Source organism: Myxine glutinosa, chromosome 2 (assembly GCF_964187855.1).
Source record: "Myxine glutinosa chromosome 2, kmMyxGlut1.1, whole genome shotgun sequence".
Lineage (NCBI taxonomy): Eukaryota > Metazoa > Chordata > Myxini > Myxiniformes > Myxinidae > Myxine > Myxine glutinosa.
In genome coordinates, this window is record NC_136262.1 from 228,929,577 (window position 1) to 228,947,614 (window position 18,038).

Sequence of the window (18,038 nt, forward strand, 5' to 3'; positions counted from 1 at the left end):
AGTGTTGAAAGTTCCCTAGAGGCACAGTGATCATTAGGAAATGGAAAGAATATGGAACTACCCAGACTTCCCAGAGCTGACTGTCCAACCAAACTGAGCAAGGACCTTCATCTGAAGGTGACCATGCACCCAAATGATCACTGACAGAACTACAGAATTCCTTGGGTGATAGGGGAGAACCTGCCAGAAGGACAAGTCCCTGCAGCCCTTTGCAAATCAAGGCTTTATGAGAGAGTTGTCAGACAGAAACCACTCCTCAGAAAAAGGCACATGACAACAGGCAGCACACCTGGAGTTTGAAAAAAAGGAAAGTGAAAGACAGACCATTTGTGGTCTTACGAGACGAAAATGGAACTCTGGCCTTAAAGCAAAGTGCTACATCTGGTGAAAACTGAGCACCGCTCATCACCCATCTACCACCATGAAGCATGGTGGTGGCAGCACCATGCTGTGGGGATGCTTTTCAACAGTAAGTATGAGGAGACTTGTAAGGATTGAGGGAACAATGAATGAAGCAAATACAGGCAAATCCTTGGAGAACCTGCCTAAAAGAATGCAAAACACCTGGCTGCAGCGAAGTTTTACGTTCCAACCGGACAGTGACCCCAATCATACAGCCAAAGCAACACTGGAATGTCTTCAGAAGGACGTGAGCGTCTATTACTGCAAAATGTGTTCTAAGTGGCTCAGCCAAAGCCCAGACTTGAATCCCATTGAGAATCTGTGGAAATACTTGTCGATTGATGCTCACCCTCCAACTTGACAGAGCTTGAGCAAATCTGAAAGGAAGAATGGGAGAAACTCCCCAAACCCAGATGTGCAAAGTTGATATAGACATACCCAAGAAGACTTGAAGCTATAATCACTGCCAAAGGAGCTTCTTCAAAGTACTGACTCAGGGGGCTGAATACTTGTGTACAGTATTTCATTTTCAATAAATTTATTTTAAAAAAACACGTTTTCACTTAATGGGTTATTTTGTGTTGGTGAATTTTTTTTTTAATGCAATCTATTTTAAATTCAAACAAAATGTGAATACTTTCTGAAGGCACAAGTTGGACTAAACTTGGATTGAATCATAATGTCCAAGGTATTAAACGAGGAAGAGTTCAAGGTCTTAACTTGCATTTCACATTTCAACAAATTAGGATAAGTTTTCACATCTATGACTAACTGCATCCATTGTTTGTGTGTGAAAGATCTTCGTTCTTTCAGCTTCAAAACAGGCAGATTTGATGACCACCCAGATCATAAGCTCAGCACAGGGAATTACTACTATGTGCACACAAGTGCCTCAAATGCAAAAGCTGCCTTTCTAAAACTCAACCCTGACTCTCAATCCAATTATACAAACTTTCCATTGTCTATTGTGTAATCTCTTGAGGATCAATTTCACTTGCCCATACTCCAGTGCAATGCAATAGAGTACTCGACACAAAGCAAGTTGTGTTCCACGCTGCTCAGTCAGGAAGCCAGGTGCTTTATTGTGAAGTTTATTTGGCCCGTTTTCGACACAAGTCAAATAAAACGTATCAGAAACCTTGCACTTTTAGAATTCCATGTTTGGAAAATATCACAACGGGGACACGGCCTTTCACCAGAAATGTGAACTCTCATACTTTGGTTTGCTTTACACACGAGGCTGCCGGAAAGCCATTCCAACAAGAGGCTGGTTTACTTGCAGGTTCGGCAGGTTGCCAAAGTCCTGGAGGAAAAAAAAAAAAAAGTTGGTGCTGAAGTCAGATGCAATAAAGCAAGTTTTAAAATTACTAGACATGTTCATTACCAGACCATTTGAACATTAAGCAGCAACTGTAACAGGATTTTGTAAACTGTGGTGGCTGCTCTATCTTGTTCACCATTGACATAAAATGCCACGTAAAAGAAAAGATACCACAATTGGTCTGATAAGTGATCATTTGAGCCAAAGCTCAAATCCTCTTTTCTCCTGCATTTGGAACAACCCCCCACCCCCCACTCCGTTCAATCCCACTCCTCTGTCCAAGTCTTTAAAACAGCTGTTCACCACCATCTCTTATCTTCCCCCATCCAAAACGTTGATCTTTTCTACCCCCGCTAATTCACCCCAGATCCACTTTTTTGAAATTCCAACTTCTTTCCTGGAAGTCCTTGCAGTGTTCATATATTTTATACCTCTCCCACCCCCACCCAAGCCCTCTCCCTCCCACAAATCTCCCGATGTCCCTGCTCTCAAATGTTGTGTTTGTGTCCTTCCCCCTCTCTCCCCATCTTGTCTACCACTCCCCTTATTATGTGTTATGTGTCGGTTTGACTTTTTGTGTGATTAATGTGAGCTTTCACGAGCCTCGATCTTGTATACAAAAAAATAAATAAAAAGCAACTGAAACTAGAACGGCACTCGGTGGAGTGCATACCTCCGCCAGGCTGACCAGTTTACATTTTGTAACCCACTGATAGGCTGGATCTGGATTCGGACCTGAACCAAAATCTAAGCTGTCCCACACACAACCTCTCTAAGTTTCGTCCAAATTCATCCCCAACTTTGAGATATCCTGCTATGTATCGTTTTTGGACCAACCTCCCAATGGTGACGATTTACTTTAAAAAATTTAATAATTCTCATATCCGAATCCATATTCAGATCACCAAAATCGAATCTTCCTTGTCACACACCCAACCTCTCCACCAAGTTCCATCTAAATCCATACATTACATTTTGAGATATCCTGCTATGTATCGTTTTTGGCCCCATCTCGGAATGGTGAAAAATCGCTTTAAAAATTCTAGTAGCTGGATCCGAATCTTCACCAAAATCGAATCATTCCGTCCGTATCACATACGCTACATCGCTGCCAAATTTCGTTTCAACCCGTTCACAACTTTTTGAGATATCTTGTTCACAAACAAACAGCCAGACAGGGGTGAAAACATAACGTCCATCCACCTTCGGTGGTGGAGGTAATCACGTGTGTTAAACATTTCAATGCAATGCATGTTACGTGTGATGATCCTGAAAAGCCTCCTGATAATTGCTTTGGCCAAGAGGTGGTTTGAATGGGCAGTGAGAGTAAGGTTGTGTGGAAAATGGTGAAATCAGCTAGTTTCTGGAACAGCCTTTCATCGACAATATTCCAAAATAGCAAAACTCGAACTCACCAATAGCTTCAGCATCTCCTTGGTGTCCGGATCAATCTCAATGGCTTCTTGATCAAGAGCAGACACCTAATGGAGGAAAAATCAGGGCACAAGACGATCGGTGGAAGTGAACCAATGACAAAATGTAGATGGTGGTCTGTTTTGAGTTTGAAACACCAAAAAGTTGTTTTTAAGCTAATTTTTTTCCATTGTTCCTAATTCCTAAGTTCCACTTTTCTGTTTCAAATTGAGGCCTGCAGACTTTTGCAGCAGTTGTACCACTACCACTACTAATAAAGGGCGATGTTACAATAATGATGCAGGTAGACAGGAAAACAAATTAACAGCGTCATAAAAAATGTCAAACTGACAATTAACTATAATCAGTTACAAGCAGTACCTCGGGAACATAGTTGTCCCTCCTTTCCCGTTCCTCCTCCTGCAGCTTTATGGAGATTCCGCGCACTGGCCCACGCTGGATTCGCTTCATAAGATGTGTAACATACCTGCAGGAGTGGCACAAGATATACAATTAACTGCTATGCAAATGTTTAGGATTTTTTTTATTTTGGAGGGGGTGGGGGGGGGGTTTAAAGGCACCCGCGCACTCCTGGAGCATAAGCGATTGCTCTCGATGAATTAAGTCAGAACATTGTTACTCCTTATGAAGGAAAGGTTGTTACCTCCACCACCAAAGGTGTGGATGGAGGTTATGTTTTCACCCCTGTCTGTTTTGTCTGTTCCTTTGTTTGTTTGTCGGTGAACAAGGTATCTCAAAAAGTTGTGGATGCATTTCGACGAAATTTGGCGGAGATGTAGTGTATTTGACAAGGACCAAATCATTAGATTTTGGTGAAGATTTAGATTCGTCTACTTTAATTTTTAAAGTGATTTTTCACCATTGGGAGATAGGGCCAAAACGGATACATAGCAGGATATCTCAAAAAGTTATGGATGGATTTGGATGAAACTTGGTGGACCGGTTGGGTGTCTGACGAGGACAAATCGATTGAGCAGCAACGAAGGCTGGAAAGGGTGGAAATGCGAATGGTTCGGTGGATATGCGGAGTATCGTTGAGAGAGAGGAAGACAAATGATGAATTGCGAAAGATGATGGGAGTAGATCCTGTGATTGATGCTGTGAAGAGGAACAGGTTGAGATGGTTTGGTCATGTGTTGAGGAAGGATGAAAGTGACTGGTTGAGAAGAGTGATGGAAATGAATGTAGAAGGAAGTAGAGGATGGGGAAGACCGAGAAAGACTTGGCTAAAGATGGTGGAAGAAGAAATGCGGGCAAGGGGGTTAACAAGGAGAGATGCAGAAAATAGGGCAAAATGGAGAAGATTGTCATGGGGACCGCAAGGCTAACCCCCGCTCTAGCAGGGAAAATGGCCTTAAAATGCCTGTTGTTGTTGTTGTTGTTACACAGCATTGATGTTTAATCATGTCGGTAAACCAATTTGACACATTCACTTCCGGGTCAATTATACTCGCAGTTCAAGGGAGAAAAAGACAAACCCTGCGATCTTGTTCCTGAGAGGCTTGCTCGGAATGATCGCAATTTCTTCGCACACGCGCTTGTTGGTGTGGAAGTCGCTCCCCAGGCGGGTGTAGTACTTCTCTATGATCACACGTGCCGCCTTCTTCACGGTCTTGGTTCTCACACGACCCTGTATGCAAACGCAGTACATTCAAGTTACACGTGTACATACACACGGATAATACAATCGGTCTCGTACATACACCAAACAGGTAACACCTATAATGACCGGAGAAGTAACAATATGGGTAAATCATTAATAGGCAGGAAATGAGTGGGTAGAGGTTTGCAAAAGTGAGATTAATAAATTGCCGTTACCAGGCTCCTGATGTGGGGGAGCGCAGGATTGGAAGCTCCGCGAGTTGAGGAAAAAAGCAAGTCGAAAAGGAACGTTAAATTTCTCTATCAAGCTCACCTGTTTGGGAATTTTAAACTCATGGAGGCTAGTTTTCCCCAAGGCAGTGTTTTGGACCCACTCTTACTCCTCGTTCATGTCAATGACCTCTCTGATGCTCTGGAAACCCGCGTCCCTTTTCCAGACCTCACATCATGACATACACTACTGCATCCTTCTGCTAAGCAAACAGGAGCCAAGCTTTTCTCTCATGAGACATTGGTCTGACAAAAGGAACACGTTCAACCATGTAAAATCTTACGATGTCAATCCAAGAGGACCCTCAAGCAGGCCCACATATTTATTTGGTATGGAAGAGGTTCAGTCTCTTGAACTTCTAAGCTTCCCTTGGCTGACCACAAGCTGGTCTCTAATCCCAGCTGCAGACTGGGTATCCTCTGTTGATGCAAGTCTTCCCTTGGAAAATCAGAACTAGTAACAGCTTACACGGTGCTATATAGAGTATGCTCCTACACCCCCTCCCATCAAATGGACGAGTGCCCGAGCGTCACATCGGTCTCCTGAATTCTGTGGAATCGAAAACTCTCAAAATTATTGGAATCTCCTGTGCTGAGAATGAAGCAGGGGTCCGTGAGGCTGCAGCAGGGGTCCGTGAGGCTGCAGCAGGGGTCCGTGAGGCTGCAGCAGGGGTCCGTGAGGCTGCAGCAGGGGTCCGTGAGGCTGCAGCAGGGGTCCGTGAGGCTGCAGCAGGGGTCCGTGAGGCTACAGCAGGGGTCCGTGAGGCTACAGCAGGGGTCAGTGAGGCTGAAGCAGGGGTCCGTGAGGCTGAAGCAGGGGTCAGTGAGGCTACAGCAGATGGCAGTGAGGCTGAAGCAGAGGTCAGTGAGGCTACAGCAGGGGTCAGTGAGGCTACAGCAGGGGTCAGTGAGGCTACAGCAGGGGTCAGTGAGGCTACAGCAGGGGTCAGTGAGGCTACAGCAGGGGTCAGTGAGGCTACAGCAGAGGTTAGTTATACTCACATCGCAGGCGTGTTTTTTTGTTTTGTTTTTAATTAAACATCTATTCGCCAACATTGATCACTCCCCTCTTCTCTCTGTCCTCCCATCTACTCCAGGATTCACACGTTCTTCGAGCAACCCCCTCCCGGTTCAACTTCCAAAATCCAGGCTGATTAAACACCTCAACCTCTCCATTCCTCACCTAACGCAACTTACAAAGACTCTTCTGTCTCACTCTCCCAGCAAGCAGTACACCCCATCTCTCATGATCAACCAATTCTGACGCAATATCTTTATTACCCCCATTAACTTCTCCTAATGCAACGGTTGAAGCTTGTCCCACTGTCGGCAACAAGGATGAAGGTTTTCTGGAGCGTCACAGGTCATCGACACGAACGAGGAACAATAGTGGGCCCTTTTAACCAAGATTTACAGTGAAGCAGAAGAAGCACAAAGTGAGGGCAAATAAGGAGAGATCAAGACAGGATTCAGGCAGAGAGTTGTTGTACCAAGTTCATACCACGTGACCAAATACCCAATGAGAATAAGTAAATAATTCCGCACCGACGAGAAGCGGCCGTGCCTGTGGTATCATGTGTGGTATAATAATGGCGTAGTGTGAGCACCCACAAACGAATCCGGCGTAAACTATCGCAAGGACAGAATGTCACAATCATCGAACTACACCATGAATGAAGAATGCGGCGCTAAATGACAATTCCACCGCTGATGGGAACGGATCCTCTGCCAGGAATGAAAAACCAGCACTCACCATGTTGACGGCTTTGGACAGAAAAGGAAGTGAAAAAGGGAAAACCGCCTTAAAGCAAACATCTTCAATTCCGAAATGTAATAATTTCCAAATCGAAATGATTCCTCAAAGGAAGCGCTTTTACATTACTTCTTTACGCTGTGGATAGTTTTTAAAGAAAGCGGACCTTAACGCTGTGCACTATCGCTAACTACTTCGTCATGGCTTTCAGTAGCTATACAAGTTGTCCGTCGTGAGTATAACTTCAAATGGCGAATAGATACGTCTATATCACAAACTTTGGTTTGTTTTATATAGTCGGGTCAAATTAAATTTACGATGATCAGAAGTTTGTCCAGATTTACACTGATGATATAAAGATGCTGTATTTAAGTGTATATGGAAATGCAACAACCCGAGCGCACTGAAGATGGAGAAGGACTTTGATACTGCAGCAAAATGGGAAGATACCCCTGGCAATGATCGGATCCGGATCTTCACCAAAATCGAATCATTTCTTCCTTGTCACACATCCAACTTCTCCACCAAATTTCGTCCGAATCTGCCCACAAGTTTTTGAGATATCCTGTTCTGATGTTCACAAACAGACAGACAGGGGTGGAAACACCCTCCATCCACATTCGGAGGTAAAAAGCGGGATTGGATCGGTTCATGGCAGTTCATGATTAATGAGGGAAATTTTTTAAAGTCTCAGTACACAAATGCACAAAATTACATTTCAAAATGCTTACAAAAAATAAAAACAACAACAACAGTAGATACAGTTAACAATTTTTATTTACTTTTGATGTGATGATGATGAGATACAATCCAGTGAACTCCTCTGAAAAGGATGCAGGTGAGGATGCTGAAGAGTCGTGCACTGAAGGAGGGCAGGTGAGAGTGCTGATGGGGTTGAGGTTGTAACATACTGTGATGTCATAACCTTTTCCGGGCTCCCCGACTTGTTGGGCGCCCAGAGGGCTTTTTCCTGTGTCATAACTTCCGGGAATAAACCGCTTTTTGGACGCTTGCTTTGTGTCTCTGAACAGTCTCTGATGAAGGATCTATCACCTGAAAAACCCCACGACAAGTCATACACTGCACTGGTTGAGTTGGTGCAGAGACACTGCACACCCAAGCCGGGGAAATCGTGTCAAGGTACAAGTTTTATAAAGACCAAAGAAGTGAGGGCCAATTGGTGAGTGAGTTTGTCGCTGATCTCAGATGTCTGGCTGAACACTGAGTTTGTAGCTGATCTCAGACGTCTGGCTGAACACTGAGTTTGTAGCTGATCTCAGACGTCTGGATGAACACTGTGTGTAGCTGATCTCAGACGTCTGGCTGAATACTGAGTTTGTAGCTGATCTTAGATGTCTGGCTGAACACTGAGTTTGTAGCTGATCTCAGACGTCTGGCTGAACACTGAGTTTGTAGCTGATCTCAGACGTCTGGCTGAACACCGAGTTTGTAGTTGATCTCAGACGTCTGGCTAAACACTGAGTTTGTAGCTGATCTCAGACGTCTGGCTGAACACTGAGTTTGTAGCTGATCTCAGACGTCTGGCTGAACACCGAGTTTGTAGTTGATCTCAGACGTCTGGCTGAACACTGAGTTTGTAGCTGATCTCGGACGTCTTGCTGAACACTGTGAGTTTGTAGCTGATCTCAGACGTCTGGCTGAACACTGAGTTTGTAGCTGATCTCAGATGTCTGGCTGAACACTGAGTTTGTAGCTGATCTCAGACGTCTGGCTGAACACTGAGTTTGTAGCTGATCTCAGACGTCTGGCTGAACACTGAGTTTGTAGCTGATCTCAGACGTCTGGCTGAACACTGAGTTCGTAGCTGATCTCTGACGTCTGGCTGAACACTGAGTTTGTAGCTGATCTCAGACGTCTGGCTGAACACCGAGTTGATCTCAGACGTCTGGCTGAACACTGAGTTTGTAGCTGATCTCAGATGTCTGGCTGAACACTGTGAGTTTGTAGCTGATCTCAGATGTCTGGCTCAACACTGTGAGTTTGGCGCAAGACTGGACGAGATGCTGAGAGACTTTTTTGTGATTGGAATTAACAGCGATTCCATCTTGCATAAACTGCTCTCGGAGACAGATCCAGACCTCAAGAAGGTTACCGACTACCGGTTACCGGTTACCGACATGAGTGTATGCAAACTGATTAGAGTCTATGGGTCATCACAAGGTCAACACCCGATGTGCGCAGAGTCACAGCTTACAAAGAGAAGTATCGGATTTCTCCACCTCCATCTGCCCGTGAGACGTACCGCCTCAAGAAGACTGGCGGGATGACTGGCTGGCGTTGCGGTGGAGGACATGGCGCATTCAGATGTCGGTATAAACAATTCACATTCCACAGCTGTGGGAAGAGGGGGAATCTGCAAGCCCGATGTCCCAGACCCACCTCTTCCACTCACCATGTCAATGTCGACAATGACAATGCAGAGCTAACTGATTGCATGCTTCATGTAACCAACAGCACATCAGGTGCTACCACAGTTGAAGGTGAGAATTATTCAGTTTTCTCTGGGGACACCAGGAATACTGAACCTCGGTTTGTTGTGACGATGACAATAGATCATTCCCCTGTGGAAATGAAGATCGATACTGGTGCTTCGAGATCTATCATGTGTGAAGGCATGTTCACCTCGCTGTATCCACAGGGTGGGTTTCCGGAGATCACACCTGTGTCGAATAAACTGAAGACATATACCAGAGAAATTGTGCCTATGATCGGCTCGGCCATTGTGTCTGTTGAGTACGATGGTGCGTCCCATGCTTTACCGTTGCTTGTCACAAAGGGCAAGGTTCCTGCTTTGTTTGGCAGAGAATGGTTCAAGGTCATCAGACTCGACTGGCATAAAGTGAACCGTGTGTCCACCAGTGCTGGATGTGCATCGATTGTCGACAAGTATCCTGATCTATTTTGTGATAGTGGGCACTTTTAAAGGCACCAAGGTTAAGATTCATGTGGATGCCGAGGCAAGGCCTATTTTGCATAGGGCAAGACCTGTACCGTACATGATGCGAGCAAAAATTGAGCAGGAGCTCGATCGTCTTCTGGATGAAGGAATAATCGCCCCAGTTGAATACTCCAACTGGGCTGCTCCAATTGTACCCGTGCTGAAAGCTGATGGGAGCTTGCGTATCTGTGGTGACTACAAGACTACCATAAATCGTCATTCAAAACTGAATGGATATCCTCTGCTCAAGACCGATGACCTGGTCATGGCTCTCATGGGAGGTGAGACATTTACAAGGTTAGACCTGACTAATGCTTATGCACAAATGAACTTTCAGACGAATCTAAAACTTTCACCTGTATCAATTCAATACACACCATGGACTGTTCATGTGCAATCGATGCCCTTTTGGCATTCAGTCCGCCGCGCCCCATTTTCCAGCGAAAAATGGAGAACTTATTAAGAACCGTACCCAACACGGTTGTGTTTCAGGATGATTTATTGGTGACCGGTCGGTCAGCCCAGGAACACCTCCAGAACCTGAATGAAGTGATAAGCCGTCTCTCTAGTGCAGGTCTTTGTCTCCGCCGTGCGAAATGTGTCTTCATGGCCCCTGAGGTTGAGTACTTGGGTCATCGCATCACGCGGAAAGGCATTTTGCCCTCATCAGGTAAAGTGGAAGCTATCAAGAACGCTCCCGCTCCCACCAATGTGTCCGAGCTTTGGGCTTTTCTCGGAATGTTAACCTACTTTGGTAATTTTCTACAAAACCTGTGTACTGTCTTGGAACCGTTGCACATTTTGTTGTGCAAAGGCATTCATTGGAAATGGGGTTCTGCTCGAGAAGGTTTTCAGGGGATGCAAAAACCCTGTTATGTACATCACCGTTCCTTGTATATAACGACCCTACGAAAGAGCTCACGTTGAGCTGGACAGTTCATCGTACGGAGTAGGTTGTGCCCTATTGCAAACCAACGATGCTGGTCTTTTGAAACTTGTTGCATATGCATCGAGGAAACTGTCAAGTACGGAACGTCGGTACGGGCAGGTTGACCGCGCAGCACTTTCTTGCATTCTTGGAGTAGGTAAAATGCACCAGTACTTTTATGAACGAAATTTCATATTGGAAACTGACCACAAACCCCTCCTCGGTCTGTTGGGGGAGGATAAGGCAGTATCACTGACTTCATCTGGTCGGGTGCAAAGTTGGGCTCCAACCATTTCTGGTTATGACTGCAAGCTTATGTACAGGCCAGGACATGAAATGTATTGTGCAGACGCATTGAGTCGTCTACCGCTTCCGAAAACAATTGAGGAACAACCTCTACCTGGTAATGTTGTCCATCTGCTGTCTCAGGTTGTTCATGAGAAAGCACCTGTCACTGCAAAGCAAATTGCAAGAGGTACGAGTGACGATCCTACATCGTCGCATGTCAGACGCTGTGTCCTGTCGGGTGATTGGTCATCTTGTGCAAGTGAAGCTAAACCTTATCTAAACAGGAAGGACGATTTGTCAGTTGACGTGGATTGCCTCCTTTGGGGGAGTCGTATCATCATCCCACCTAAACTACGTGAGACAATATTGTCAGAACTACATGATGCTCACCCTGGGATGGTCACTATGAAAACTATAGCCAGAGCTCGCGTGTGGTGTCCAAAGTTAGACGATGATATAGAAACCTGTGTACGTCATTGTCACACATGTCAGGTTAATGCTAAGTCACCACCAGAAGCACCACTTGAAATGTGGTCATGGCCAGTTAAACCTTGGTCGAGGTTACACATTGATCATGCTGGACCTTTTGTTCCTTGTCGTCGTTGATGTCCACTCAAAGTGGATTGAGGCTGTTGTTGTACCCTCCACAGGCTCGGGTATTACAATCGAAGCCCTATGCAGTACAGGCAGTCCCCGGGTTACGAACGAGTTCCGTTTTTAAGTCTGTCTGTAAGTCGAATTTGTATGTAAGTCGGAACAGTTGCGTACGGTTCACATCTAGCGTCAATTAGTCAAATGTTTGTCTTAGTATATAGTATATATTTTACCTAAAACATCTATAGGTATAAAAGACATGAAATAAATATTTCTTAAACTGTTTAGATGGAAAAGAAAAGATAATGATTAAAGGTTAACGCTTACTCTCGTTCCAATTGATGTCTTGCAAACCTTGAAACGATCATACCTTGATATATATCTCTCTGAGATGATGGGCCTGGTGTTGGAGAGGATGGACCTGGTGCTAGAGAGGATGGACCTGGTGCTGGTCAATTTTCTTAAAGTAAACATCAAGGGTGGCTTGAACAGAGCTTTTCTCATATTTCTCTTGTCTACCGCTCCCCTTATTATATACTTTGTGTGTCTGTTTGATTTTTTCTCTGTGTGATAAATGTTAGCTCTTTCACGAACGTATATAATATGAATGTATGAATCTGTATACAAAAAAAAAAAAATTTTTTTTTTTTATCATAGGCTTTACGAAGGTCGGTTCGTAAGTACGGGCGTTCGTAAGTCGGGCGTTCGTAACCCGGGGACTGCCTGTATGTTCGCCATTCATGGTATTCCTGATTGCATTGTATCGGACAACGGCTCATCTTATACCAGTGCAGAGTTCCTGAGCTTTTGCAAGCAAAATGGCATCAAGCATTATACCCTCTGCTCCATACAAGCCTGCCAGCAACTGCCAGGTGAAGAGGGCCATTCAGATCGTGAAGAGTGGACTAAAGCGTGTTACGGAAGGGACCAAACAAACTAGCTTGGCCCGAGTCCTATTGAGTTATCGCACATGACCTCATCATGCTACTGGTCGTTCTCCTGCGTCAATGTTAATGGGCCACGAGTTAAAGACAAGGTTGTCACTTGTGCACCCAGATACGGTGGGCGATGTAGAATTGAAGAAATTCCAGCAGAAGCAAAATCACTACCGTACGTCTGTGAATCGTGAAATTAATGTAAATGGTCCTGTTTTTGTTCTCAATTCCAGGCCTGGGTGAGAAGTGGTTGTCTGGGGTAATTATCGAGAGTGTTTGTAGTCAGAGTGTAAAACTGTCTGATGGTAAACTTCAGCGGAAGCACCTTGATCAACTCAGGTTGCGTCACACCAAACCAGCAGAACCACCTGTATACCTCTACCTGTTCAACCATCTGAGAGTGCTTTTATCGCCCTTCGTAACCGCACCTGCACCTGTAGAATACCGCATAATATAAAAATTAAATTAAAATCACATTAAAATCACAATAAACAAAGTTTGTAATAAATGTTCGTTTTTCATTAATCATCCAATTTCTAAACTCCCCCCTCACCCATCCCCTTCAGAACTCCCTCCCCCCACCCCTCCCTTTCTAATCTCCCTCCCCTACTATCTTTCTCCAATTTTCCCCCCTCTCCCCCCCCCCCTCCTCCTCAATGCTGCCTCCTCCCCACTTCCTCTCCTTTCCATCACATACCTCCACCTCCTCCAACGTTCGACTTTGCTCTACCCCCCCCAACCCCCCCCCCCCTCAAACAACCCCTCACTGTACCTCTTCCCATCACCATCAAACCTTTTGTCCTCCTCATCCTTCCCTTTCTCCTAACTCTTCAGTAATCTCTGACACACTATCAACGACTCTCCCTACCTCCCCCTCTCATCCTTCATCTGACCCTACCCCTCCCCTGTCCTGCACCCGATGATCCCCCTCTCTCCTCATTAATGGTATGGACCTCAAACATCCGGGGCCTTCGCTCAAACCTGATTGATCTCTCCATACAGGTTGCTTCTGACAAACCAAACGTAATCTGCCTCACAGAATCTTTCCTCCTTCAAGATGTCTCTGATTCCTTAATTTATCTTCCTGGTTACTCCATCCTCTGGTATGATAGACCTGAGCCTCGTCCTGGTGGTGACTCTCTTCCTCACTCTCCCTGCACTGCCCTCTCTCCACCCAACCCCCAGGAGTACCTCAGGCTACGGCTTCCTCTCCACTCCCACCTTTTGTTCATATGTGTTCTGTACCGTCCTCCAAACAGTGATGACTCCATTTACATTTCTTTGTCTGAAAACATGGACCAACTTCTATGCACTCATCCCAACTCTCTCTTCTTAATATGTGGCGACTACAACTGTCATCATGCCAGCTGGCTGGGTGTGGGTTCCTCTCATACCATCCATGGCATCTCAGCAAAGGACTTATGCGACTCACTGGGACTGACACAGTCTGTCAATTTCCCGACCCGGATCTCAATCAACGGAGTGTCTTTTCTTCTGGACTTGGTTATGACAAACTTCCCTGCAAATGTCTGCTGCTCTTCTTCTGCTCCAATCAGTTCTTCTGATCATGTGCTTGTTAAAGTGGACATCTCTCTGGCTATTCTCAGAGAGCCTCCTCAGCGCCGACGAGTCTGGCATTTCACTCAGGCTGACTGGCACGGTCTTCAAGCAGCCGTCAATCATCTGGACTGGTCTCCCATCTCCACTGCCTCTGACATCAACTCTTCCTGGGACTTCTTCCAAAGCAAACTGCTCTCTCTCATGCACAGATTTATCCCATCTCGTCTTCAGTTGTCTTACCCTTCCTCCCATCCATGGTACACTGAATCTTGTGGTGAGGCAGTTGCCCTGAAACAATTTGCCTTCACCTCATGGAAGGCTAATCCAACTGAAGGTAATCTCAGTTCCTTTCACGAAGCTTGGAACAAGTGTGTGTCCACCCTCAGGAGAGTCAGTAAACACAATCTCTCTACTCTGAAAACTGAACTCTCAAACCTGTTTCCCTCCTCCAAATCCTGGTGGCGTCTGGTCAAATCCGTTTCTGGTGTTTGTTCCCCTTCCATCCCCTCACTTACCTCAAATGTCTAAACAGCTGACACCGCACGTCAAAAAGCCGAATGGTCAACTCTGTGTTTGCCTCAAAATCTTGTGTCCTGAACCCGTCTCTCTCTGTACCCACCTTTCTCAGTCGAACCCATCTGCTCCTGGACTCTGTGTCCTTCTCTCCTGACAAGGTGGAGAAGTTTTTGTCAAACCTCGACTCTGATTCTGCATTCATCTCGGATCATCAACTTGGATTCAGACCAGGTCATTCTACTCTGGACATGTTGCTTCTGCTGTCTCAACAATGGATGGAGGTCCTTAAAGCCAAACAGGAATTCAGAGCTGTCTCCCTTGACATATTGCGTGCCTTCGATATGGTCTGGCACCCTGCTCTGCTCACCATACTCTCCTCCTATGGTATCCATGGAAATATCTATGCATGGCTTGCGGACTTCCTCTCTGGTCGTAATCAACGTGTGGCCCTGAATGGATTTCTGTCATCTCCCCTTCTTGTTCAGGCTAGAGTTCCTCAAGAAAGTGTTCTGGGCCCTGTGCTTTTTCTGGTCTTCATCAATGATCTCTCCCACTCTCTGGAAAATCCTCTCTATCTCTTTGCTGATGACTCCACTCTCTGCCGCTCTATACCTCATCCTGCAGCCTCCTCACTCTCTGCAGATCTGGACAAAATCACAGACTGGTCAAACAAGTGGAACATGTCTTTCAAGCCTGACAAATCTCACACTCTTACTATGTCTCTCTGAAAAGACCGACTGGACAACCCTCCCATCTACTTTCTGAACAATCCTCTCCAAGAAGTTCTGTCACTCAAGCTTTTGGGTCTCACTATCTGCCATGATCTTTCCTGGGAAAACCACATTTCCAAGCTGGCCTCCAAAGCCAGTCATCCGCCGTCGTCTGGGCATCATCCGTCGTCAAAGCCACTCCCATCACTGGGCATCCTCCGTCGGGAGAAGTCCTTCCTTGGCATACCTGAGCTCCTCACCATATACAAGGCTTTCATCCACAGCTCAATGGAATACTGTTCCCCCCTCTGGGCCAGTGCTCCTGCCTCACACCTAGCTCAACTTCACGCTGTTGAAACCAAAGCTTTCAGAATCATTGGAATCTCCTGCGATGAAGCTAACCCCGAGGACCTTTCACTCACTCACCACGGGCAGGTTGGTGGCCTTTCTGTCTTCTACCGACTCCTCTCCGGCCTTGCTCCCCCAGCTCTGTCTGTGCTCTGTCCCCCAAATATTCCTACAGGTCGCACAAGAACTGCCAGCAACCCTCTTATGGTTAAACTGCAAAAATCAAGACCCTCTGCTCACCTTCATTCCTCTTTTCTCCCGCCTCTGGAACAAACTCCCTCACTCTCTTCAATTCCACTCATCCCCCCAGGTCTTTAAAACAGCGGTTCACCACCATCTCTTATATTCCCCCATCCAAAACCTTGATCATTTCTACCCCCGTTAATTCACCCCAGATCCACTTTTCTGAAATACCGACTTCTTTTCTGGAAGTCCTTGCAGTGTCCTTATGTTTTATACCTTTCCCACCTCCCCCAATAACCCCCTCCCATACCTCCTCCTCCCCCCAAGCTCTCTCCCTCCCACAGATCTCCTGATGTCCCTGCTCTCAAATGTTGTACTTGTGTGCTTCCCTCTCTCTCCCCATCTTGTCTCCCGCTCCCTTTATTTATCATATGTTGCATGTGTCAGTTTGTCTTTTTGTGATTAATGTTGGCTCTTACACGAGCCTCGATCTTGTATACAAAAAATCAAAAAAAAAAAAACGTCCCCGATACCAGAAACGTCCCCGACCAATGGATGTCCAGTCGAGGACGTTTCACCCACTGTGAGCGGTGTCATTACCGAACTACCGGTTGCTGTTGGGCATTCGAGCCGCAAATGTCGTGCGCCGTCGCGCCTTGATATTTAAGGTGGGAATTGTAATATACTGTGATGTCATTTCCTTTTATGGGCTTCGCCACCTGTTGGGCGCCCCGAGGTCTTTTTCCTGTGTCATCATTTCCGGGAATAAACCGCTTTTTGGAAGTTTTCTCTGTGTCTCTGAATCCCTCAATTTGCGATGCCATCAATCTCGTAAGGACTTTACAGAGGTGGAGGGACCGGAACGAAAAAAAGAGGGGCGATACCCCTGGGCGCTCACCTGGTAGAATAAAGCAGGATATACTACACTGACTAAAGATATTTTTAACAGTATCTTGGTATTTTAAACCAATTTCAATGGTTGCGAGAAGACAGGGCAACATGTACAATCACACTAACATAATCATAAGACTTTAAACAAACAAAAAAATACCTATTTTGGGGGGGCAACCCTCCACCCCCCACCCCCCCCCCCCACAACCACCTGCCACCCCGTGTACCTCGTCAGACCCCAATTTTTCCAATGCCTTGAACAAACGTTGGTACATCACGGATAATGAAGGTTGTGGTGAAGTTTCATCAAAATTGTGTGCAAGTTCTGAGAAAAAAGTAAATACCTATTTTGGGGGGCAAGCCCCCCATAGACGACCTTAGACCCCAATTTTTTCAATGCCAGGAACAAACTTTGGTACATCACGGGTGATGAAGATTGTGGTGAAGTTTCATCGGAATAGTGTGTGTTGTTTCAGAGAAAAAAGCAAATTCCTATTTTTGGGGAGTCAAACCTGGATGCACTTTGACCCCCGGTAAACCCCTTAGTCCCTGATTTTTTTTTTATGCCGTGAACAGAATTTAGTCACAACACAACAAATATCATTTGTGCCAAATTTGGTCGCAATCCCATCAGCGGTTTCGGAGAAGAAGTTTCAAATGTTTAGAGATGGACTGACTGACGGACAGACAAGCGCCATTGCATAAGCTCACCTGAACTTTGTTCCAAGTGAGCTAAAAATTGAACGATAAAACAGAGAAGGAAAAGAGCTCACACTGGTATCACACATTTCCCATCTCTAGGAACCCGACCTAGCCTTGTTAAAAATCACAATTAGCCTTGCTCCCTCTGACTGAGACCGACTAACCCCATTGACTCATGGCCCACAGGTGGATCGTGAGTTTCATTGGCTTTCGGGGTCTATTCGGGATGATGCTCGAGGACTCGGCGAGCGGAGTGAAGGACCAACTAACTCGATGAAATGGTGATCAAAGGAGATAGTACTTTATTGATTCAAAACAACTCGAAGAAAGATCTAAGGTGTAGAACGATAAGTAAATGACATGTGGCAATCATAAAGGTAGAAGGATGTTTTTTTTAAATCGTTTTTTACCTTCGCCAGAGGAGTAGGTATTGCATTTGAGTCCGTTTGTTTGTCCACACAGAATAACTATGATTTTCCTCACCCCTACCCTAATAGCTCACAGGTTCTGGCGAGCAGAAAGAGAGGGTGATTGGATGCTGCAACAACACTGCCTTGAAGAGATGCTGCCCTATTTCTTTGCTGCCGGTCATCACCACTACGCAAGATGGATCACATGGCATCTGCGCGACATGCAATACCT

General features: G+C 45.7%; 1 protein-coding gene across 1 annotated transcript; it reads right to left on the reverse strand.

The window, feature by feature from the left end:
* Positions 1 to 1,477: 1,477 nt before the first annotated feature.
* Positions 1,478 to 6,924, reverse strand: RPS17 (ribosomal protein S17). The gene is made up of 5 exons (XM_068106112.2): positions 6,783 to 6,924; positions 4,636 to 4,787; positions 3,518 to 3,623; positions 3,139 to 3,204; positions 1,478 to 1,705 (listed from the first exon to the last, which is right to left on the reverse strand). The coding sequence occupies exons 1-5, from the start codon at positions 6,783 to 6,785 to the stop codon at positions 1,631 to 1,633; spliced, it is 402 nt and encodes a 133-aa protein (XP_067962213.1). The 5' UTR covers positions 6,786 to 6,924; the 3' UTR covers positions 1,478 to 1,630.
* Positions 6,925 to 18,038: the final 11,114 nt, after the last annotated feature.